The sequence below is a fragment of the Enhydra lutris genome, unplaced genomic scaffold (assembly GCF_002288905.1).
Source record: "Enhydra lutris kenyoni isolate GAN:26980312 unplaced genomic scaffold, ASM228890v2 scaffoldscaffold5, whole genome shotgun sequence".
NCBI lineage: Eukaryota > Metazoa > Chordata > Mammalia > Carnivora > Mustelidae > Enhydra > Enhydra lutris.
The window spans coordinates 39,786,143-39,810,455 of record NW_019154089.1 but is presented as its reverse complement, the minus strand read 5'-3'; the positions used below and the strand labels follow the sequence as shown (position 1 = coordinate 39,810,455).

General features: G+C 41.8%; 1 protein-coding gene across 2 annotated transcripts; it reads left to right on the top strand.

Annotated features, from left to right (window-relative positions):
• Window positions 1-18,585: 18,585 nt before the first annotated feature.
• Window positions 18,586-23,719, top strand: LOC111140886 (follistatin). 2 transcript variants are annotated; one of them, XM_022493132.1, is made up of 6 exons: window positions 18,586-18,670; window positions 20,572-20,763; window positions 21,205-21,423; window positions 21,757-21,981; window positions 22,644-22,871; window positions 23,595-23,719. In XM_022493132.1, the coding sequence occupies exons 1-6, from the start codon at window positions 18,586-18,588 to the stop codon at window positions 23,675-23,677; spliced, it is 1,032 nt and encodes a 343-aa protein (XP_022348840.1). In that variant the 3' UTR covers window positions 23,678-23,719. The 2 variants fall into 2 exon arrangements, with proteins under 2 accessions (XP_022348840.1, XP_022348838.1); XM_022493130.1 differs by having other exon boundaries at window positions 22,641-22,871.
• The last annotated feature ends 594 nt before the right edge of the window (window positions 23,720-24,313 follow it).

Genomic DNA, 24,313 nt, shown 5'->3' with positions numbered 1-24,313 from the left:
AGGATCCCAGGGCCCTGGGATCAAGCCCCATGTCAGGCTCTCTGCTCAGCGGGGAGCCTGCTTCTCCCTCTCCTTCTGCCAGCCACTCCCCTGCTTTTGAGCTCTCTCTCTCTCTCTGTCAAATAAATAAAATCTTGTATAAATTAATTAATTAATTAATTAACTCTTAGTGTTTATTCTCTTCAATTGTATCTCTGAGGACTGGTAAACCCCAATACTCAGGATTCTCTGGTCTGACCAAGAGCCTGACTGAAAATATCTTTTATCCTTTTTTTAAAAAAAAAAGATTTTATTTATTTATTTGACAGAGAGAGAGACAGCAAGAGTAGGAACACAAGCAGGGAGAGTGGGAGGAGAAACAGGCTTCCCGTTGAGCGCGGAGCCCAGTGCAGGGCTTGATCCCAGGACCCTAGACCATGACCTGAACCAAAGGCAGACGCCTAATAACTAAGCCACCCAGGTGCTCCAAATATCTTTCATCCTTAGGCACCTGAGCATCCATAAATAATGTCACTTCACTTTATAGAGGGCTAGGGGTCTCCTGAAAGATAGCTAAAGATAATTGGTAAACATATGTATTTTTTTCTTCACAAATTAACATATTGATTACAAAAATTCAAATAATTCCTAAAAGTAGGAAGGCAAATCCTTCTTTAATCCCCTAATATTGCAATTTATTGCATAATGTATAAAACATCTCATTTAAATATACACTAAATGTTTAATATTTATTCAATACATACTTTTCTAGTTTTATACCCATATCATACCACTCTACTTGATAAATAATAGAATTCTTCCTATATCTATACTTCACCTCTTTTATTTTTATTTTGACCAACCCATATAAACCTCTGTGGAAGAGAACAGTCTCAGTAAAAGCAGAATATGGAAAGTGGTAAAGAAAACAATTGTCCAAGGGTGCTAGGTAGCTCAGTTGATTAAGCATCTGCCTTTGGCTCTGGTCATGATCTCAGGGTCCTAGGATCAAGCCCCATGTCAGGCTCCCTGCTCAGCAGTGAATCTGCTTCTTCCTCTCCCTCTGCCCCTCCACCCCTCCTCCCAGTTGTACACACACACTCTCTCTCTCTCTCTCAAATAAATAAATAAAATCTTAAAAGAAAAGAAAACAAGTGTCCAAATGTCACTCCTGTCTTACAGACATGCTCTTTTCCTCAGTGAAGCAAGAGGACCAAGTATTGTAGTATCAGACATTACCATCAAAAAGCACAGAACTTAATTCTTAAACTTAATCCTGATCTCCTTTATTTCCACATCTTTGATACTATTGGTTCAATGTATTTTGTTAGCCTAACTCAGATTCTTCCACCAGATTCTTAACAAGTAGGTATCTTGACAAGAAAATTTCCCTAAACTCCTAAAATAATAATGAAGCCAGCATGTTAGATTCGGTGGCAGACTTTACACCAGCTATGAAATCTGCTCTCCACCACCAGTTGAATTTGGGTACATCTATTTGTGCAGTGTGCTAGACAAAACCATGCTTCTAAAAGCCAGAATCAGACTGTGCCCAGCATCCTCTTAAATATCAAGCCAGCACAGAAGGCAGTATCATACAACATTGGTGCATTCAGGAACTTCTATATATTAGTGACTGTACTTCTAAACCCAACATGCAAGAAAATACATTCAATTCCATGGAATTTTGTCTTAGATGATGCAAAATCATAATCCAAAGCCTGAGGTGGTGTTGCCATCCTCACAGAGGAAACTTCCAGAAATCCACAGGGAGAACTAATGCAAATATCACCTCCTAGGCAACTTGTTCAGAGATGCATGGGTAGTCTTTAAAAAAAAAAGGGTACCCTTCAAAATAACTGCTGCTTTCTGTGGACATCACCTCAAAAGGACCAAGGCATGGCACCAAGCACTCAACCAAAGTAAACCTGTGCACCGTAAGCATCTCTCAAAAGGAGTAAGACAGTAACTTGGACTCTCACTTGTTTCCCCCAGCAACCCTCGCAGCCCTCACCCACAGACCATAATTAACATCAGTGGAAACACATGAGTGTCAAAAACAAAGATCCAGAATGTAGTCACTCCATCAGGCTCTAAGCTGCGCTCATTGAATCACTGCCTCTGGACATATGTATTAAACCACAGCAGCTGTGCCTACCCTGAGCCAAAGAAGCTCAATTCGAAGCAGGGTCAACAGAAGAGAAGTGGGAAGAAGGTGTAGAAGCTCAAGAGTGAGTGATGCAGAATATCCTCTGACTCCTGGAACCAAAGCAGGCAACAGCTCGATGATGCCGCATACCTGAAACGCAGAGGAGCTTTTGTTAACTGAGATTTCACACAGCCCCAGAGGTGAAGAGGGAAAGTCACCAACGGTGATAGACAGACCATCTACATGTATACTTAGGCAAGACGGGACTGTGTGTCATCAATGGAGCAGTTTTGAGCCCCATTCACACACGTAAATAGTAATGCCATCAGCAGCAGCATCTTCTAATATTGAGGACAAAGATAAATATTTCAACATGAAGTATAGACACAAGCCAAGACAGGTCTCTCTTGAGTTTTGAATTTTCATCACAGACTGAAGATGACTGATGGTGATGGTGCTGTGGTTAATGGACATTTAACTGTATTTCCCATCACTTTTCCAGGATACGGTTCTGATCCCCTTGATTATTTTTCAGCCTTCACAAATGTTATTTTTCCTGAATCCCCCACTCCACTCTCTCAGTTGCCTCAGCTAACCAGTGGTTTCACTGAACCATCTGTGTGCTCCCTTTAATCTCTGTCCATGTAGCATGTAAGATTTCATTGTTCAGCTACCTGAGCATTTCTCCTTTCCCCAGCACCCTCCCCCAACCATTTTGCCCAGACTGTGCTAGTCTATCAAGATGAAAGCAACACTATGACACTCGGAACAAACTTCTCCTGTCAGATGCACACAGGAGCCCTCTGTTGCACAATCTGCACTTGTCCCACATGCAATAGAGATTCAACTTGCAGATATGAGATCCAGACTGCAGATCAGAGGAGAGACTGACTTCTGCCCTTCATCTGGGCCAAAGAATACTTTATCTCCTTATTTCCAGCTTCTTCTCAAGTTGCAGCTAGACCTGGGGAGATGTAAATATGTAAGTAAAACCCAAGACCATATTCACAGGTTATCCCTTTCAAAATGCCAGCCCTTCTCAGTTGCCTTATCACAGGCTGATTCAACTCCTTATTCATAAAAGGCCAAAGCAAGAAAAGGCAGCTCAGTGTGCCCGGAGGACTGCAGTAAGAGGTTACTGCCATATACTGATCTTTTGTTCTGACACATTGGTGTGTGGGATTGAGCTGTGGGCAAAGTTTCTATGTGTCTCTTTCTTGCGGCCCCAGGCTATCCTTAATCCATAGCTCTGCTAAAGAAGTCCTTTCTGAAGCAGACATAACATAGGAAACTTCAACAATTGTTGTTGGTGTTTAATATTTATTGAACACCCACGACTGGACCAGGCTCTCCGCTGATGTATAGTTTGCATTTTGTTAGAACTTTCTGGGAGGAGAAACACTTTGGCTGAAACCTAAAAGCGTTTAGCTGTTGTAAGGGCAACAAGAACACACATTCCTCAAATATCTCTAATTGCTTCCCATAACACAGTGCAATTTTCTGCTTCTATCATTAAAAATAGTCATTAGGGGCACCTGGGTGGCTCAGTCGTTGTGTGCCTGCCTTCGGCTCAGGTCATGATCCCAGTGTCCTGGGATTGAGCCCAGCATTGGGCTACCTGCTTGGCAGGAATCCTGCTTCTCTCTCTCCCACTCCCCCTGCTTGTGTTCCCTCTCTCATTTTGTGTCTGTCAAATAAATGAATAAAATCTTTTTTAAAAATAAAAATAAAAATAGTCATTAACATACTCTGAGCACGTCTCTATGGTACTCCTTTAAACATTCAACTAAGTCCACTAGCAGCTTGAGAGGGAAAAAAAGTCACCATGTTAAAATACATTTTTTAAGTTTTTTTTCCAGAAAATATATAATATAATTAGAAATAAGACTCATTTTCAACCTGCACAATGTTAGTCCTTGTTTTGGTTGTCTTTCTCTTTCTCAGAACCCAGGTTTGGAACCCCTGAGGAACTCCATCTGTAGAGGTCAAGTCTATCTGCTTTCCTGAGATAGCCCTATCAGGAAAAAGATTCACATAGAAGCCATAACCCTACTATTCCTATAGAGCTTGACAATAGACCACTTTACTTGGACCCAGGAGCCCTCCATCCTGTCCTCTACATCTTAGTTGCTAAACAGATCTGGAAGCCTGCTCGAAACTCAATCTGCAAGCTGAAAACCTTCTCTGATCTCCATCTACTTTCTATCAGGCTTCCTTCCCAGAGCTAGACCCTCCTTCCATGCTGGCAGGAATCTTGAGAAGTCAGAAGTATTTCCAGGATACCTAGGTCTTTGTTGGAGAGTTTCTGCTTGCCTAATTGGACTGGTATTGGTGATCCTCTGAATTATTGCTCTTATACTTGGAAAAACTCTGGATGAACATATACCAAAGCATTAATAATCACTATCTCTGGGTGGTAAGGAAACACATGATTTCAATTTTCTCCTTTATTATATTTCCACATGTTCTGCAGTAAAACATATTTCTTTGTACTCAAGGAAAAAAAGGTTTTGTGTTTTGCTTAATACTACCAAGATATACCATTACCCTTCTCCTATGTTTCTGCTTCAGTAAATTCTGCCTTCTCTTTCTAAATCTACCCTGGTAAAAAGAACTTTCTCTCCACAAAGAAGGCCAAAATCTAAGAACAAATTCTAAAAGAAAACATTTTTTTAAAAAGGCTTTAACATCTTTTGTAACATAAAAAAGATTTGAAGGGCTCCTGGGCGGCTCAGTGTTTTAAGCCTCTGCCTTCGACTCAGGTCACCATCTCAGGGTCCTGGGATGGAGCAACTCCCCGCACCCCCCCCATCGGACTCTCTCTCAATAGGGAGACTGCTTCCCCCTCCCTCTCTGCCTGCCTTTCTGCCTACTTGTGATCTCTCTCTCTGCCAAATAAATAAATAAAAATCTTTAAAAAAAAAAGATTTGAAACATAGGAAAAGGAAGTGATTTACTAATCATATAAGGAATCAAGATTATCATGGCACCATGAAAATTATAAAATATTTAAGTTAAAATTATAAAATAATAAACCAAACTAATGTAATGTAATGTTAAAACTGAGTTAGAAAATGTAAATCAAAGCCACAAAGAGGCTTTCCAGCAGGACACAAGAAATTATGCACAAGACATAAAACCAAATGACCTTCAACTTCGGAAGTCTCCCCCTCCTACTCCACCCACTCATTCCCCCAGTATTTTAGTTGCAAGACTTGGACCTTTCTGTATTGATAGGGAACTGCCTTCTTGTAATCTCAAAGATTTTCCCTCTACCTAAAAAAATGTATTTCTTCCTGAAATGGATTATTTATGCTGTTCTGCAAGTTCTATAAGCTACTTTCCTCAACTATACCCACCAGTACCAAAGTTCACTGTTGTTCATTTAAACTGTTTTACTCTGAAATTTTAAGTTACTGTCATTTGTTTCCTCATTACAAAGTCTCATTATATGACTTAAGCTTCAATAGAATTTAATATTTGGGGGGAAAACTTAGATATCACTTCATACCTATTAAGATGGCTATAATCGGGCGCCTGGGTGGCTCAGTGGGTTGGGCCACTGCCTTCGGCTCAAGTCATGATCTCAGGGTCCTGGGATCGAGTCCCGCATCGGGCTCTCTGCTCAGCAGGGAGCCTGCTTTCCCCTCTCTCTCTGCCTGCCTCTCTGCCTGCTTGTGATCTCTGTCTGTCAAATAAATAAATAAAATCTTTAAAAAAAAAAAAAAAGATGGCTATAATCAAAAAGACAATTAATAACAAGTATTGGGGAAAATGTGGAGAAATTGGAACATTCACACATTGCTGGTAGAATAGAAAATGGTATGAACATTTTCCAAAATATTGCTTGGAAAACAATTTGGTAGCATCTGAAAAAGTTAAGCATAATGTTATCATATGATCTGGTAATTCCACTCCAAGATATATAAACTCAAGATAAATGAAAACATATGTCACACAAAAAGTTGTATGAGTATGTTCATAGCAGTATTACTCATAACAGCTAAAAAGGAGAAACAACCCAAATATCTATCAACTGATGAATAGATAAGCAAAATATAGCTTATCCATACAATGATGTATTATTTAGCTGTAAAAAAGGAGTGGAGTACTGGTACAGGCTACAATACAGATGAACATTGAAAACATTATAATAAGTAAAAGAATCCAGATACAAAAGGCTATATATTACATGATTCCATTTACATGAAATGTTTAGAATAGGCAAATCCATAGAGACAGTAAGCAGAATACTTATTGCCAAGGAATAGGGGAAAAGAGGAACAAGAGTGACTGAAAATGGGTACAGGGTTTCTTTTTAGAGTAAAAAAACATTTGGGAATTAGATGATGGTGATGTTTGCACAATTTTGTGAATATACTACAAGCCACTAAATTGTATATATTATCAAGCTGATATTGTCACCTTTACAGTGACTAATTGCTTAACCCCACAGAATAACCTGAAATTCCCTCAACCCCCATCTGGGGGGAAAAGGGGAAGTATTTATCCATAGGCTTCCATTATTGATGAGATCAGGTCAGCTGTTCTGTAGAATGACCCACTTTCTGAATTTGATCATTTCCCTGAGGTACAGTTCTTCTAACTCCTGAATTTCCCACAAATAAGAAATTAGAACCAACATCTTGATTATGTCCAATTTACACATCATATTTTTAGCTATAATTCATCATAGGTGATGTTATTTCTTTAAATTCCATTACATCAGGACGCACCTATAGCTGGTTGCCCTACTCTAGTGATATAAAGATTGACCAGTGAATTTGGGTGAAGATGGCCTGATATCTCCATTTTGTTGTGGTTTCCCCTCTCAAATTAGGAAGTCATCTGGTTTCTTTGGCATCATATAAATGTCAGTTCCCCATCAATCATCCATCTAGTGGTTTTGCTAACAATTGGTACCCAGTTATATCCAATTAATTCTGTACATAAGACAAATATTGTTTAATATATGAATAAATGTCAGAGATAGCTGGAGTTAGATTTTTCATCTTCCACTCTCCATCTCCATTCCAGGCACTGGAATGGCATTTAGGAATGGCAATGCCTCCTGGAGATCAAGATCACTTTACACAGGACAATGATTCCCACACTGTTGTATACCTTGAGAGAGGGCTTGGTCCCCTTTCATCCTATCCTTGTATAAGTTTTATATCTTGAACTGTTGCTACCCTTTAAAGTTAGTGCTTAAGAAGTGAAAAGGGGAACATGTATCTTCTTGGGTATTTGTTAATGAAACAACTACTCATTCTCATTCATTTTTTTTTTTTTGGTTAGATTATCCCAAAGTCTTTGCATTCTTGGTTGTAATTATTCATAACTAGGTGGATCTGGCTGTTTTCAGGGTGAGAAAGGAAAACTAACCTGTGTTACCCATAACATATTTATTCATAAAGATAATACTGGCAATTTGGAGCATTCAAAGAAGACCATAGGCTCCTTAAACACAGTCACAAACAGGAATCTGCCCTTCCTTCATTATTGTCTATCCCAAGAAATGATACCACCACCCACTCATTTGTTCATACTGGAAACCCAAGAGTAATCCTTATCTCCTTTTCTTTTGTTGCCCACATTTAGTCAGTCAATAGAACCTATTAATTCTACCTTTAAACATCTCATGAATCCATCCTTGTTTCACCCCCCCGATAGAGTTCTGCTACTGGAATGGCATTCTAAAAGATGGCCTTTTGCCGGGGCTAGTACCTTCCAAATCCATCTCTACAGTTCAGGCAGAGAGAACATTGCTAAGTAAAAAAGTGGCTCATGTCACTCCCTACTTAATATATCCCCATGGGGGCACCTGGGTGGCTCAGTGGGTTAAGCCTCTGCCTTTGGCTCAGGTCATGATCTCGGGGTCCTGGGATGGAGGCCCGCATTGGGCTCTCTGCTCAACAGGGAGCCTGCTTCCCCACATCTCTCTGCCTGCCTCTCTGCCTACTTGTGACCTCTCTCTCTCTGTCAAATAAATAAATAAACTCTTAAAAAATATATATTCCCGTGGATTTCCTCTGGAAACCCAATAAACCCAGGGTTTTCATAAGAACTTATATAATCTGCACCATCGACTTCTTCCATCTCCTTATTTTCCACTCTTCCTCTCAAAGTATGTGCTTTGGTAATTACCAAACTTCTTTTGGTTCCTCAAATGATTCCTCTCTTGCCTTCTGAACTTCACGAATACTATTCCACCATCTCCCTCAAGCACCACCTTCTCCTGACCAACCCTTCCTCAAATGTAAGGTCTCAGCTAAATGTCCTTTCATCAGGAAGACTATCCCTGGCCATGTTCATCACAATTTATTGAACATACTGATTTAGTACCTGCCTTCTCTGTTATCCCAAAAATTCCAAGAAAGCTACAACTAGATTGTCTTGTTTGCTGCTCTATTCCCATCACAGGGTCTGGAGAATATAATAGATATTTAATAAATATGTGTTGAGGGGTACCTTGGGTGGCTCAGTCTGTTAGGCACATGCCTTTGGCTTAAGTCATGAGCTCGGGGGTCCTGGGATCAGGCCCCACAGTAGGCTCCCTGCTCAGCCTGGAGTCTGCCTCTCCCTCTCCCTTTGCCACTCATACTGCTCATACTCCTACTCCCACTCCTGCACTCTCTCTCTCAAATAAATAAATAAAATCTTTCTTAATAAATAAATATGTGTTGATATTATTTCTTAGAAGAAATAAATATGTGTTGATATTATTTCTTAGAAGATTTTATTTATTTATTTGAGAGAGAGAGAGAGCACAGAGGCAGAGGAGGCAGCAGACTCCCCACTAAGCAGAAAACCCGATGTGGGGTTCAATCCCAGGACCCTGAGACCATGACCTGAGCCAAAGGCAGACACTTAACCAACTGAGCCACCCAGGTATCCTATGTGTTGAAATTATATTGGAAACAAAGCCAAACAAAGACTATGGGCTATTTTTCCTAGCATATTTTGTGTGCTTCAAATACAAATTTTATGAGTAACCTAAGTAGAAAAAATTACCTGTAAAAGTATAATACATTGTTTAGAATATAATAGTGGGGGCCCCTGGGTGGCTCAGTGGGTTAGGCCACTGCCTTCGGCTCAGGTCATGATCTCAGAGTCCTGGGATCGAGCCCCGTGTCGGGCTCTCTGCTCAGCGGGGAGCCTGCTTCCTCCTCTCTCTCTGCCTGCCTCTCTGCCTGCTTGTGATCTCTCTGTCAGATGAATGAATAAAATCTTTAAAAAATATATATATATAATAGTGATTACAGTGCTGTTTCTTTTGCTCATTACTCTTTAGAAATCCTAAAGTACAATCCCTTCCTAAATGCTGGGCTATAAAGTTTTCCTGACTCAGCCATGTTTCATATTTTGTGGAGGGATCTAGGAAATGGTGTTAATAAGATATTATGGGCAAAATATAAGATATGTGGGCAAAACACTTGAGCAGACATTTCACGGAAGAACCTATATAAGTGGCTGATAAAAACATAAAAATGTATTCAATATAACTAGTCATTTAGGGAAATTCAAATTAAAACCACAATGATATATCATTTCATACTCACTCCAATTTTTAAAACTGGGGAAATTGACAAGTATTGGTGAGGATGAGCAGCTACTAAAATCTTCCTGCTTCCTGCTACCAGTTTGCTGGTAAGTATAAAATGGTATAACTACTTTGGAAAACATTTGACAGTTTCATATAAAGTTAAATACATGCTTATTAATAGTATGATCCAGCAATTCTACTCCTAGATATACCATAGACATCCAAAAGAAAAGAAAATATATATTCACAAAAAGATGAATATTCACACAGTTTTATTTGCAATAGTGCCAAACTGGGAATGACTTAAACATCTATCAACAGGGGGTGCCTGGGTGGCTCAGTGAGTTAAACCCTCTGCCTTCGGCTCAGGTCATGGTCTCAGGGTCCTGGGATCGAGCCCCGCATCAGGCTCTCTGCTCAGCAGGGAGTCTGCTTCCCCCTCTCTCTCTGCCTGCCCCTCTGCCTATTTGTGATCTCTATCAAATAAATAAATAAAATCTTTAAAAAAATCTATCAACAGTTGAAAAATAAACAAATTTCAGTATATTCATAAAAAAATGAATACTGTTCATCAATAAAAAGGAATAAACTACTGGTTGACAATAACAAGGATGGACCTCTAACTCAGCAATCCACTCCTAGGCATAGACTTAGCAGTACATTCCTCAGTGTTTATACAGTCACTAAAATATAGTACAAGAATATTTATCTCAACATTATCATAATGGTCAAAACTGGTATATATTGAATAGGTACTCAATACATTATTATTAAAGAACAAAATAATAGATGGATACATCTGGGGTATGTGTGTCTGTTTTGAACTCTCTCAAGATAGTTATTCTAATGGTGAATTGGTTAATTTTGCAAAACACTCTACTATACAGAATTATTCCAGGGAGGACACACTCACTGAAGTCTGAAGAGTTCTTGAAAAGCAAGTAGACTGATAAGGGTGTACTGGCAGAATAATCAGCCCATCTAGCAGTGGGATCTTTCAAAATCAGGGGTTGTGATCTGAAGTTCATGGAACCCTAGAGGATCTATGCTTGGATTTCTAAATGTTTATGGCCTCCTTAAAAATAAATGCAAAATTTTGTGCGGGTGTATATATGTTTGTATCTGTACACTGTTCCAGGGAAATGGTTCATATCTTTCAATAGCTTCTCAGAGGGACTGTGAATAAGAAAAAGTTAGGAATCACTGCCTAAACATTTCTTCAGGAAATCTGGTGCTCTGGCAAAAATGAAAATGTTGACAGTGTGATGGTTGTGTCATCTGGCTGGCCAAAGCAATGTTTTCTGCTAAGGCAAAAATTAGAAGTCTTGAGGCCAAAATGATCTCAACTAAATGGTTCTTCTACACTGTGTTTCCATCTGCCCAGCATGTGAGCCATTAACACATGGCTCCTGTTGATGATTTTCATATCCTTATTTGCAAGGAAAATGCACTGAGACCAGTGCAGAAGAATCATTTATCTAATGTATTGGAGAACCAAATAAATGAGTCTCCTTTATACACTAACAATTTTATACTGCTAAAGAGTGGATATTTGTGGGAGATTATACACACAAGGACCAATACTGTTTCTAAGTCATTTCTCTACTAACCTTCATAATATATATATTCCTATTCTAATCTAAAAAATAGCAAGTCTCGCCATGTGTTGAAATAATTTATTTCAACACTTAATGCATCATCTGTCCCGTATTTCCACATGTTGTGTCATCACCATTTGACCTCAACCCATTGTTAAATATTTAATAGTACGGTTGGATAAACAATACAAAGTATAGTTTACTTTTGAATGTAACATTTACATGAAAAAAAATAAGCCAAAACACGCTGCAAAAGGACAATTTTAGGTTATAGTACTACTCCTCCTGGTAAATAGAAAATAGATATAAGAGGAAAGGAAACTATGGGAAGGATGAATGAATCAGAAGAGTAATGACAAATGAAAAGATGCCATAATTCTCCAATACAGAATAAAGGCAGAAAATAACTGCCACCCAAATGTTGGCACAATGGGAGCTGCATGTTTCCACTGCTTAAAACTTAAGCATAATGATGTTTTGAGTTTTTAATAGGAATATATTCACATAAAAATGAGGAAATAATATTCAACAAAACACTAACCATTAGAAGATCATTTCTGACACTCACTGAGTGTAAATCTCATCATGACAGAAATTACTCATTTAAAGAAGTGACTATAATCTAGGAGAAACAACAGAAGAATGCATGCAACAGATTTTAATGAGTTAGCTCATCACTCCTGGAAACCATACTAAGTACATTCTTTTGACTGACTATAGACAATCAGCCTTAGGAAGTATGAAGACAAGCATAAGTCTGCACCAGAAAATCTTTACAACCCATTGAGTTATTTTGAGATAAAGAGCTGAAAACTGCATTTATTACCCTTTAGCATGTTTTTCAATGACAACCAAAATACAAAATGGATCTACAAATCATAGTTGAGAGAAAGAAGAGAAAAGAAAAGAAAAGGGGAAAAAAGGTAAATGAAAAGATATACCATGTTCATGGTGTTGAAGACTCAGTATTGTTAAAATTTCAATTCTCCCCAAATGAACATAACATGGCCATAATCCCATGAAGCTTTTTTTGTAGAATTCAACAAGTGGATTCTAAAATATATATGAAAATGGGGGCACCTGGGTGGGTCAGTGGGTTAAGCCTCTGCCTTTGGCTCAGGTCATGATCTCAGGGATTGAAACCCACATCTTCCCCCTCCCTCTCTGTCTGTCTCTCTCTCTACTTGTGATCTCTCTTTCTCTCTGTCAAATAAATAAATAAAATATTTTTTAAAAAATATATGTATATACATATGAAAATGTAACTAGAATATCCAAAGCAATCTTGAAAAAGAACGAAGTGGAGGAATTACACTACCTGATTTCATTACTTACTATGAAGTCACAATAATCAAAATAATGTGATAGTGACATGAGATCAACAAATAGATCAATGGAACAGAATAAAGAACCCGGAAATAGATCCACACATAGGATGTCATTTGATTTTTGACTAAGGTGCAAAGGCAAAATGCAAAATGGATTTGGAATTAATTCCCCTTTGAGGAAAGGTGACTAACTAAAACTTTATATAAAGATGCAGCAGGATGTCTAAAGTCATGTATAACTGCATTGTGAGCTCTGGACCTATCATAAACATAATATTTTACTTTTTGGGCTAATTAGACATCAGAAATGAGACAGAATTCATGTCAAATAAAAAACAAGTACAGATAACAACATGAATGATTAGAGAGCAATCATACCAACTACTGACTGCAATATTGAATAAGCAAGCACTTAGAAAAGAACTAATTATTAAATGTGCAAACCACTGCCTCTCTAAAATGAGGTAACAGAAACCAAAACATACAAACCAAAACATACAAACCAAAATGAGGTAACTACAGCATGCCAACTCACCTTCAGCCAATGAATAATCCAGGGAAGTGGTTCTGACTTTGATGTTTCAGTCATCAAGTAGGAAAACAAAACAGCAAATACTGATTTGCTCTCCTCACATTTTCCATTCAGTAGAAGGTGTAAATGGAATCAGACTTAAAAGTGCTAAACATCACACACTGATATTTTCAGTCATATCTAAATATATGAATCATTTGTATTGTCAAAGTGACCTAAAATACAGCTAGCTATTTAGAAGTTTCTATCAATCCAATATAAGATTACTATCCTGAGGTATAATTTTAATTCTTTACTTTTCTTTAAGGTTTATTTTAGTGACTTAATTACATTAAACTTGAATATGCTGATACAGCTAGTTTAAGTGACTATGTGGCCACATATCTTAGACGACTGCTGGAAACCCAAAATATTTCTAAAACTGGAGAGGAAAATAAGACAATGAAAATGTTATACAGAGCCACGCATGCCTGAGGCTCAGTCAGTGGAACTTGCAAATCTTGATCTCAGGTTTGTGAGTTCAAGCCCCATGTTGGGTGTAGAGATTACTTAAGAAAAAAAATAAAATTCTTTTAAAAAAATGTTATATATATAAAAACAAGTAGTACCAGAGAGAAAGGGCTGTCCATGATTGACTGGCTCTACATAACATCAAAACAACACTGAAAAGAGAAAATTTCAGGTAATCAATTGTTTTCTCAGTCTTATATAAAAAACATACATTCTAATGACTTTTTAAAAAACTCAATTGGTTTGGACATCTTGGACAAACATTGCTTTTATGTACTCACATTTCTTAACTTTTTAGTTCTGCAACAATTCGGCCAATACAGAACCATTACCCCCCCACACCACCTCAAATCCTCATTCTAGCCTATGAAGTTGCACAATCCAGAGGCCATGACGCATTAAGTAGCTGTTTTTGTACCTAGAAGAACAAAATCTGATTTTAAAACCATTTCAGCCTATTTATCAAGTGCTTAAGTTCTTTGTTTATTTGCATTTGAAATCTTAATATTCATTTTGCAAAACACCTAACTTCAAAAAACTTGAACATCTAATTTTAAGGGAAAAAGTAAAAGCTACTCAGTTCATGACTTCGAAGTTTTCCATACATAACTTCATCCCACCCCCTCCATATTCTCTTTTTAAAGACTGAAATTTAACCAGGTCTGTTCTGATCTCCAACAACAATTTTATATGATTTCAAATAGCTATCTTTGGAGCTAGATTGAATCATTTGCTAAACTCTAATATTTTAAATTTATAAACTTCAGAAGGAAGACAGCTTTTGAAGCTGACAAAAAAAATAATCAGAGAACAGCAGTCTTTTTGTGTGCTGCCCAGAAAGTCCGTTACAAAGTGGTCCTATTGTGTTTCTCATAATTTACATTTACTTTTTTGGCAGAGCAGAAAGGAAAAAAATAAGAAGTCAAACTTAGAGTCATACAACAAAAATGAAAGAAGGCATTTTTATTTTAAAATGTCCCCATGACATTTAGACGCCACAAACCCAATATTTAACATTTACAGGAGATAAAACAGTAAAAAAAAAAAAAAAATAGCAGCTGTTTTTCTGTGATGGCATTGAACAGGTGTGATACCATTTCATACCACAGAAATTAGATGGATCTCTTGCTGATGCCCACAGGAGGCCCATATGGAACCAATATTGACCTATGTCTCATTTCCTTGAATTGGCCAGAAGATAACCCAGGCCAACAAGAGTCCTAATGACTGATCTGCGCCGATTCAGAGCAGACATTCTCCCAAACAGATCAATACTATCCAAGGTGCAGCTGAAAAACAGGATGAGCTTGTATCATTAAACAAACACCAAGCTGCTTATTCACAAGGGCAAAAGCAACACAGCATTTGTGTTTTCCACAGTGTGTTTGCCAGTGACCTCAACCCTGACCTGTAGGGCCACCCTCTCTGGGGCGAGAAGTAATCCTGTATTGGGTCTGCCTCTGGTACTGGAGCACTCCTATGAGAGGTGGCACTTTTTACAAGGAGATCCACTGTGTCTGCTTTGGCCAACCTAGACAATTACATGATGCTAAAGCAATTAGTCAATGCAGTTGATCTAGTCAAATGACCAGGCTGAGTATTTGACATTATGTAGACAAAAATTAAAATAGAAACAGAATTTTTACTTTTTACCCAACATACGGAATTGTGTAGACACACCTTGGATTAAATTAATTTAGAAAATGCTTATGACACCAGTTGTCGCTCTATATATAAATTAAAATAATTACTTAGATAAATCAAACACCTTTGATAAAAGTTCCAGGTATTTTTATTAACCCCCCCAAAACTGACTCTATTCCAATTTTTCTTTAGTCACACAGATCTCCCCAAAAAAGTCACATTGTATCTATCTGTATGCTATTTTTACGTCAATATCTACTACATGCTGTATATGCACATGTAATTGAACAAGTTAAATCTAATAAGAACATGCAAGTTACATCACTATTTTCATTGGTATATGTTATAAAATATGAAGAAATTATGACCTTTAAAACCATCTTCCCAGAAGTACAGGGAAAATAAGCCATGGATTAAATCGTGACCCTGCATTCCTCTAAGCAAGATGACTTCATATATAACCAAGCATGGGTAAAATTTAAATGTTTTGTACGGTCCTAGGGTGAAAAATCTAATTACAATTATATTTTCCAAGCTTTAAGGGGCTACAGTGGATTCAGGACCAATAAATGTATTTAAACAGGGGCAAATATAAATTCATATAATCATGTTTGGATCTTAAATTTTTTTAATGGCTATTGGTAGCACTGCCATAAGATCCAGTCATCTACCACCTAAGATCTTTTATGTATTTAGAATATCTAATTTATTTTCCAGTCCTAGATACATGGTTTGGTAAACCTCGCTAAAACAAAAGCTGCGCCTCTTGCAGTTATTAAAAGGCAAATTTTTACACATATAAAAAAGTCAAATAACAGTAACTTAGCTTTCCCCTTTCCTTCGACATTTTCCTTGGGGAAAAAGACCTGGAGGGTAGGAAACAAACTTTCCCTCCAACACTTTACTATACAAGCACTATATCCACCTCCCTGAATAAAGAAGAAATAAATTCAACTTTGGAATTCTGCCATTGAGTGGCGGCTCCTGCAAAGGGGACAGTTTGCTATTAATTGTTAATGTCGTCTGCCATTAGAGGGCACTAAACAACTCTACATTAATGCTGCGTTGGAGGGAAGAGAGAAAGGAAGACGGGAAAAGAAAGAGGGGAGGGGGAAGGGGGGAGAGTTTGAGCAGATTGGGGGTAAGGGAGGGAAAGAGAAAAGAGAAGTGGTGGGCGGACGGGAGGGAAGAGAGAAGAGGGAAGAGAGAGAGAAAGAATAAATCTGGAAAAATTAAGAAGGATGTGGAGCCCCCAGAGCCGTCTGAAGTCACCAAAAAGCCAGCCCCCCACCCACGGGCCGCCCGCACCCCTCCTCTCCCGTCCTTAGGACGGTAATTATAAAGCGAAAAGCAGCGGCGAGGTCACCCGTTTTTACCAGCCTGCTGCACCGAATGCGCGCGGTGCAGGTGCGGCGGCCGCGGGGCTTTGTGATTCATGCCCACTTTCAAAGGGGGGCTTGGGCCCGTCTGAGAGGCACCCAAACAACTGTCTTCTAATATTAGCACGGCTGTATTTCGGGATCTATTATAGTCTGTCCAGACAGATCCCATTGTAATGGGATCTTTTATTAAAAGATTAGCACTATCTCCTGCAGTTGGTGGAAAAAAATCTGTTATCACTGAGTTATTTGCAGTTGTGGAGGGGGGGGTGATGGAAGATGGGGGGTGGGAGGACGAGAGGAGGAATGGGGGGGCGGTCTGGCGGGGGGGGAGCTTGAGGGAGGGCGAAGAGGAACGGATTTGAAATCCGTAGAAGAACAAATCCCAGTGACCTGCGAATGTCCAAGAATTTTGTCTGCATACTTCGCTGTCTGTTGTCCTTCGGGCTCCAGAAGCAAAAAGAATGGAAATTTAAAAGGCAGCTTTGGAATAAACAATATAGCATTTTCCGTGAAGTAATCGTTTTATATAAAAGGAAATATCGCCTCCTCAGTTTCATTCAGCGGTGCCAAAAATGTTATAAATGAGAGACCCGCCAACTTTCAGCGAAGAATGCCAGGCACTGTGCTTAATAAACTGAGGCTACAGAAGTTCATTATCGATGTTGCAATCTTTTTTATTCCGCGAACCGAGAGAGAGGGAGAGAGAGAGAGCGCGAGAGCCGAGGAGACTGGGAGAGACAGAGACACACAGGACAGAAACTGGGGAGTCTCCGAGCCGGGGAGGGGGGGCAGACCGCCTACGTCGGCGCCCCCGCTCCAGGCTCCGACTCCAGACGCTGCGAAGTGAAAGGGGAGAAAAGAAAGGGAGAGGGCGAGCCTGTGACGGGGGGTGGGGGGGAGGGCTGGGCCTGAGGTGTTAAACATTTTTTTTTCTTGTGACTCGTCGAGACCGAGGGCCGCGTCTCAGCCCCTCCCAGCCAAGGTGGAAGGCGCCGGGGCTGCGCTTCACAGCCCCAGCTCTGGGTTGGGGGCGGCCGCGAAGTCAGGCGAGCAGAGACCCAGACACAAAACCTCGCCGGTCCCGCGCCGGGGCTGCGGGGGCCTAAATCTGCCGCGCGCCCCGGCGAAGCGGCGGGGCCGGCGCGCTCCGAGCAGACCGCGAGCGGGCTATTTCAGCAGCTCCGGACTCTCGGGGCGTTTGCAAAGTCTTTCTGGAGCCGAGGAGCCGCGGAGCAGAGACAAACTACCGGGTTTCCCCCCTCCCCACCCGCTCCGCCCGCCGCCGCCTCCTCCAGCGCCCCCAGCGCGCCCCCCTCTCACACTCACACACACACACACACACACACACACACACACAACCGCCACCCCGGGCGCGCCGGCGTTGCCTGCGAGCGGCGGCGTGCAGGACTTGAAGTGGGTGTTCTTCCCCACTCCCCACCCCCGAAGCGTCGCCCCCACCCCCCGCCCCTCCGCCTTCCCCCTCCCTCTCCCTCCTACGCAAATAAGAACTCGGCGATTCCCCTCCTGTCGCTTTGATTTCGGGCACCTCCAACAGATAATTGGGAAGGGTTTCCAGAAGGTGGGAAATGTCACCTGATTCACACTGAACTTTTAAAAGCTCCCCACCCCCAAGGAGCCGCGCACACCCTTGCTCGCGGCCGCCCTCCCACTGCCCCACACACTGGGAGACCGCCCACCGCAAACCGCGGAGACCCCCGTCTAGATTTAAAGCGCGGCTGCGCCCGGCTTCTGACGTCCATTGAATCGCGCGGGCGGCCGGCGGCGAGCGCGGGGCTGCGCCGGGATCGCTGCGCCCTCCGCCGCTCGCCTTTGCGACGCGCGCCGCTCGTCCGAGCCACCCGCCGCCGCGCCCGCTCCCCGCGCCGCCGCGCTCCTCGCCCCGCGTCTGCCCCCAGGATGGCCGGTCCCAGGCACCAGCCCGGCGGGCTTTGCCTCCTGCTGCTGCTGCTCTGCCAGTTCATGGAGGACCGCAGCGCCCAGGGTAAGCGAAGGGGGATGCGCTGGGAGGCTCGGCTGCAGGCAGGGGTTTGTACTTTGCTGTCGTCTGCACGGAGTCTGGTCTAAGCAACGCCGCCTCGGAAGATGTTGGACCAACTTAGCGACTCCAGGATGGAGCGGAGTGGGAAAACTGAAGGCAGTGACACTTCAGGACTGCCAGCCGAGTTAGAAGCGCGGTTATCCTTTAAAAGGAAAGGGAGTAAGCTCGAATCTCTCTCAGTAGTTAGGTTAGATGCTCCAAGTTCTGGACATAATGAGTTTAGATGTTATCTCCCCTGTTTTGGCTCTGAAGAAGGGGACAAGCATCAGTAGCCTGGAGATTTAAGTCGATCCATTTAAAATCTAACCTCTTTCCCTCCTACATCTTTTGGATACTTTAAAAAATGACTGGGGGATGGGGGGGGAGATACTGAAATTTCTTTGGTGGCTGGGGGACGTGGTTTCAGCAACTTTGCCCAAACTTGGAGATGTGGGTGCTGAAAATTTTAGAGGGAAGGGTAACTTTCTGCCTAGTGGGTGCTTCTTCCAACCCCCTCCCCCCAACCCCGCAAAAAAAAAAAAAAAAAAAAAATTTACCCCGGAGTGTTTTGAGTAGTTTACAGTTTTTTTTTTTTTTCTGTGTCTCATTCCTCCGACTAACTTTATGTAGAACAGCGAGGAGCTCACAACTTATTTAAATTCTGGGATGCATTAAGAGCAAATTTCTAAAGTTTGGGGGGTTTTTAATTAAATTTATTTCAATTAGTCTTTGGGCACAATTTTTTAAATAATTATAATAGCAGCTTGCGGTCCAATTATTGTTGAGATTATATAGATGATTCATAAGGAGTCTTCCTGACTAAAATCCTAACATGAAAAGGGAAAGGAAGGAGGGAAAATTACTTGTAAAGATTTCTCGGTAGGTATGAGATAGGTGTATGTATGTTACTGTGAAATAGTAGGAAGCCAACCCCTTTTCTTTTTTCCCTACACTTTCCTGGAGACAGACCTGTAACTTTGCTTGCTTTAGCGTTAACGTTTTGAGTGTGTTGTAAACTGTCCCCCTGGGCACTGCCCCCTCGCCGTCGGCACAGCACTACTCTGGAGTTACCCGCCTTTCGGGGCGAGGCGCTGCCTGGGTGCCGCGGACGTGGGCGCCGGGGAAAGCAGCCCTCGGAGATTTCGAAAGATCGCGGTGGCCGCGGGCGTCCTCTGGGTCTGGCGGATTGCAAAACGGGCCGGGCGGGCTGGCGGGCGGGCTGGCGGGCGGGCTGCGCCTCGAGGCCGCACGGGGCAGCTCCGGGCAGGGCCCAGTTGCTTTTTTGCTTTCATTTTTCTCCAGTGCCTTTTGCTTGATCTGTTCCTGTTGTGTGTGTGTCTGTGTCGGTCTCTCTTTCTCTTCCTTTCTCCCTCTCTCTCAAGTTCTCCTACTTTCTTAACCCCTGTCACAAATAATACCCGTACCGCCTACATGAAACCGACATGTAAAAACATCCGTCGCATCCTGTTTTTGTCAGGTTCTTTAATCTGCTCTTCGAGTCGCTGCAGGTTATGAAATGGGACGAATAAAAGTAAACAGTCTAGTAAAAGTCAATGCAAGCTGCACGTGTTGTGTCTGGGTCACTGGTAACTGACATTGATATGGCTGGGGCGCTCTGGCTTCACGTTCTCGCCTTGCTTCCCCCTCACCCACCTCCCACCTCTTCAACCGGCTTTTTCCCCCTCTTTTCCCCCACCTCTTCACTCCCTTTTATTTATTTTCTCTTTTCTCTCCCGTCTCCCTCTACTCCTCCACACTCACTCCCTCCCCATCCCCGCTGGGTCTCCTTCCCTCGCTAGCTCGCCGCCTCCCTCCCCCTTACTCTGCCTCTCTCTCACCCACCTCCCACCCCTGTCTCCTCGCAGCTGGGAATTGCTGGCTCCGCCAAGCAAAGAACGGCCGCTGCCAGGTCCTATACAAGACAGAACTGAGCAAGGAGGAGTGCTGCAGCACGGGCCGCCTCAGCACCTCGTGGACGGAGGAGGATGTAAATGACAACACACTCTTCAAGTGGATGATTTTCAATGGGGGCGCCCCCAACTGCATCCCCTGTAAAGGTAGGACTCTTCCTCCCCAGTTTGCAGGCCCTCAGTAGAGGGCGTCTTATCCTCATCTTCTCCATTGCCCAGCTGGGGTTAGGGACTAGGAGAGTTTTGTTCCTGCGTTGCCTTTATCTTCCCCCAGCCCCTGGAAGCCTTTCTGGTTGAATCTCGCCTGTTACACACTACAGGCAAAACACCGTTGCCAGACGTTCCTGGACTTACTAGCCAAGTGTGGTGGTGAAGCCAGCACACTCTTCCTATTTGAGAAAGATTTGGGAATAGGATGCAGACCACTGTCCCCCAGGCCTCCACCCCCTCCTCAACTTTTAGGAGAGAGCTGGACCCCTCCTGTTCGAACTCTTGGCCACAGGATGGTACAAGGCCTTCGCACCCCTCCTTGCTGACTTGCATACTGCCTGGCCCTGGTTTTGATCCATGCCTCTTTCCACCTCGTAGAGACCTGCGAGAACGTGGACTGCGGCCCGGGGAAAAAGTGCCGAATGAACAAAAAGAACAAACCCCGTTGCGTCTGTGCCCCAGATTGTTCCAACATCACCTGGAAGGGCCCAGTGTGTGGGCTGGACGGGAAAACCTACCGCAACGAGTGTGCGCTCCTCAAGGCCAGATGTAAAGAGCAGCCGGAACTGGAAGTCCAGTACCAGGGCAAATGTAAAAGTAGGTCCTCTCTGGCTCCCCTCCTCCAGCTTTCCGCCTGAGGCCGACCCACTGGAAGACTCCTGGGGGACGGTATAGTCCCCACTAAGAGCTGAACAGTAATGATGATGCAAAATAAAGTAACCCTTTTTTATATTCCAAAGACTTCTTAAGAACATTGAGAGGATCGACCTGGAGTCATTGATTTTTCTCTTGAAAACCACAAGGTTCCCAAAGTGCTTTTTTGAAAAGCGGGGTGCTTCCCTCTTATGATTTCCTTGATGATACCAAATGCTCACTGCCTAAGGGCCAGGAAGTACCTGTCATTGATGTATGTTTCCCTCTTTATTTCAGAGACATGTCGGGATGTTTTCTGTCCAGGCAGCTCCACGTGCGTGGTAGACCAGACTAATAATGCCTACTGTGTGACATGTAACCGGATTTGCCCAGAGCCCACCTCCTCTGAACAGTATCTCTGTGGGAACGATGGAGTGACCTACTCCAGTGCCTGTCACCTGAGAAAGGCTACCTGCCTCCTGGGCAGATCGATTGGATTAGCCTATGAGGGAAAGTGTATCAGTAGGTATCCTGGATTAAGGAAGAAAAAAATGGAAATAGGATCAGAAAGGCTAGTTGTAGTGTTAAAACTGTGGAGTTAATCAATAAATAAGCCCAAAGCCTCTCCATAATGCATAGTTTCACCAGAGAGAGAAATACGGTCCAGTTTGGGTAAACTGTTGTAATCACAGCATTCCTCAGGGAAACCGTTATCTTCCAGAAGCACTGGCATATATGTTGAAAGGCCAGCAAGAAACAGGAAACAATTTTCTGTCCTAGAAAACTTAGAACTCACTTAATTTTACACATATTTTAGGTGCTAGACTTGCTGGAAGCAAGAAATAATTGCTTAACAGTTCCTAAAATCTGTTACCAGATTCTAATAACTGATGGAATTCTTTATTTTTCAAAAGATTCCACTTGTGGGAAATAATAAAATATATATTTAATTTCAGAATACTGTGATAACCTGTTCCCCAAAAATACCATTTTCATGTACTAATGTGGTACGTAGGAAACGTGTGCATTCGAGTTTCAATTTTATAGTCAAGCATTTTTGCATAATATCTCCATTATCCTATTAGTGAGTTTATATTTATTGACAGAGGACTAAAGAAAGGAAGAAATGGGGAAAAGGGGAAATCAATTTACTCATCACAGGCGTATTATATATATCCTAGAAGCAAAGTCCTGTGAAGATATCCAGTGCACCGGTGGAAAAAAGTGTTTATGGGATTTCAAGGTTGGCAGAGGCCGGTGTTCCCTCTGCGATGAGCTGTGCCCTGAGAGTAAGTCTGAGGAGCCTGTGTGTGCCAGCGACAATGCAACTTACGCCAGCGAGTGTGCCATGAAGGAAGCTGCCTGCTCCTCAGGTGTGCTGCTGGAAGTAAAACACTCCGGATCTTGCAACTGTAAGTGCAATTTTAACCTTGCTGCAATTTGAGGCTTTCCCAGGCAAGCCCTAGGGAACGGAGACCTAAAAAGCACGAAAACCTTCCAATAGAAGCCCATTTCTGTTTAAATTAGGTAACTGCTAAATTTCACCAGGAATTCAGTGGTCCACAGAAAAATTCCCTGGAATGTTCCCTGGCTTTAGAACTTGTCCAATGATCATCAACGGGCTTGCCTCTAAAAATTTACTTCTAGTCATTTGCCCCTAATTCTTTTGCTTTAGTAATGTGCTTTGCCGTTTGCTTTATTAACACTTGAATCTAAACTAACTGCTTCAAAAGTTTTTTTTTTTCTTTTTCAAAGACAGCTTTATATGGTCACACATGGGCTGCTGCTTTTGCAGTTGCCTCTACTAACTCTGAATTAAGGACCCAAAGCAGTTATACCTAGAACACAAGAGCGCTTTTTATCTAATTTCAGGAATCTGCCCGTAAAACCTGAGCCATTGATTCTTCAGAACTTTCTGCAGTTTTTGACTTCATAGATTATGTTTAAAACAAAAATTATTTTAAACTTATTGCATAACAGCAGATGCCAAAACCAAAGCATCTCACTGCAAGTCACATAAAAATGCAACGCTGTAATATGGCTGTATCAGAGGGCTTTGAAAACATACACTGAGCTGCTTCTGCGCTGTTGTTGTCCGTATTTAAACAACAGCTCCCCTGTATTCCCCCATCTAGCCATTTCGGAAGATACCGAGGAAGAAGAGGAAGATGAAGACCAGGACTACAGCTTTCCTATATCTTCCATTCTAGAGTGGTAAACCCTCCACCAATGTTCAGTGTTGACATAGTCTTTGGCAAAAAAAAAAAAAAAAGAAAAGAAAAAAGAAAAGAAAGAAAGAAAAAAGAAAAAAAATTGGGGGGGGAAGAAAAAAGAAAAAAAATATATTGTCCATACTGTAAATAAGTGTATGCTTATTTATTTGGGGGGAAAACTATACATAAAGGACTTTGTCCTAGAGCTCTCTCCCAGGCCACCTTGTTACTCATTGGACATGGAGAGGCAGTCATTGTGAGGTCTACTGGATGAGGCCCATAGTTGAGACTTGTAGACATTTATTTATACTGTGTCATGTTTTATAATTTATACATAAAATGTCTGGTTGACTGTACACCTTGTTTTTGAAGAAATTTATTCGTGAAAGGAAGAGCAGTTGTTATTTATTGTGAGGTCTCTTGCTTGTAAAGTAAAAGCTTTTTTTTTTTTCCTTGTAAACCATTTAAGTCCATTCCTTACTATTCACTCACTCATCTGTCTCCCCTCATCTCACCATTGTTAGAATCTTTTCCACTTTAACAAACTTGCATGTCAGTTTCTGTCATGTTTATTTATTGGATTTTCTGCTGCCTGTTCTGTACATACATGATCCCTCGGGTTTTGTTTACAAGGAATCTTG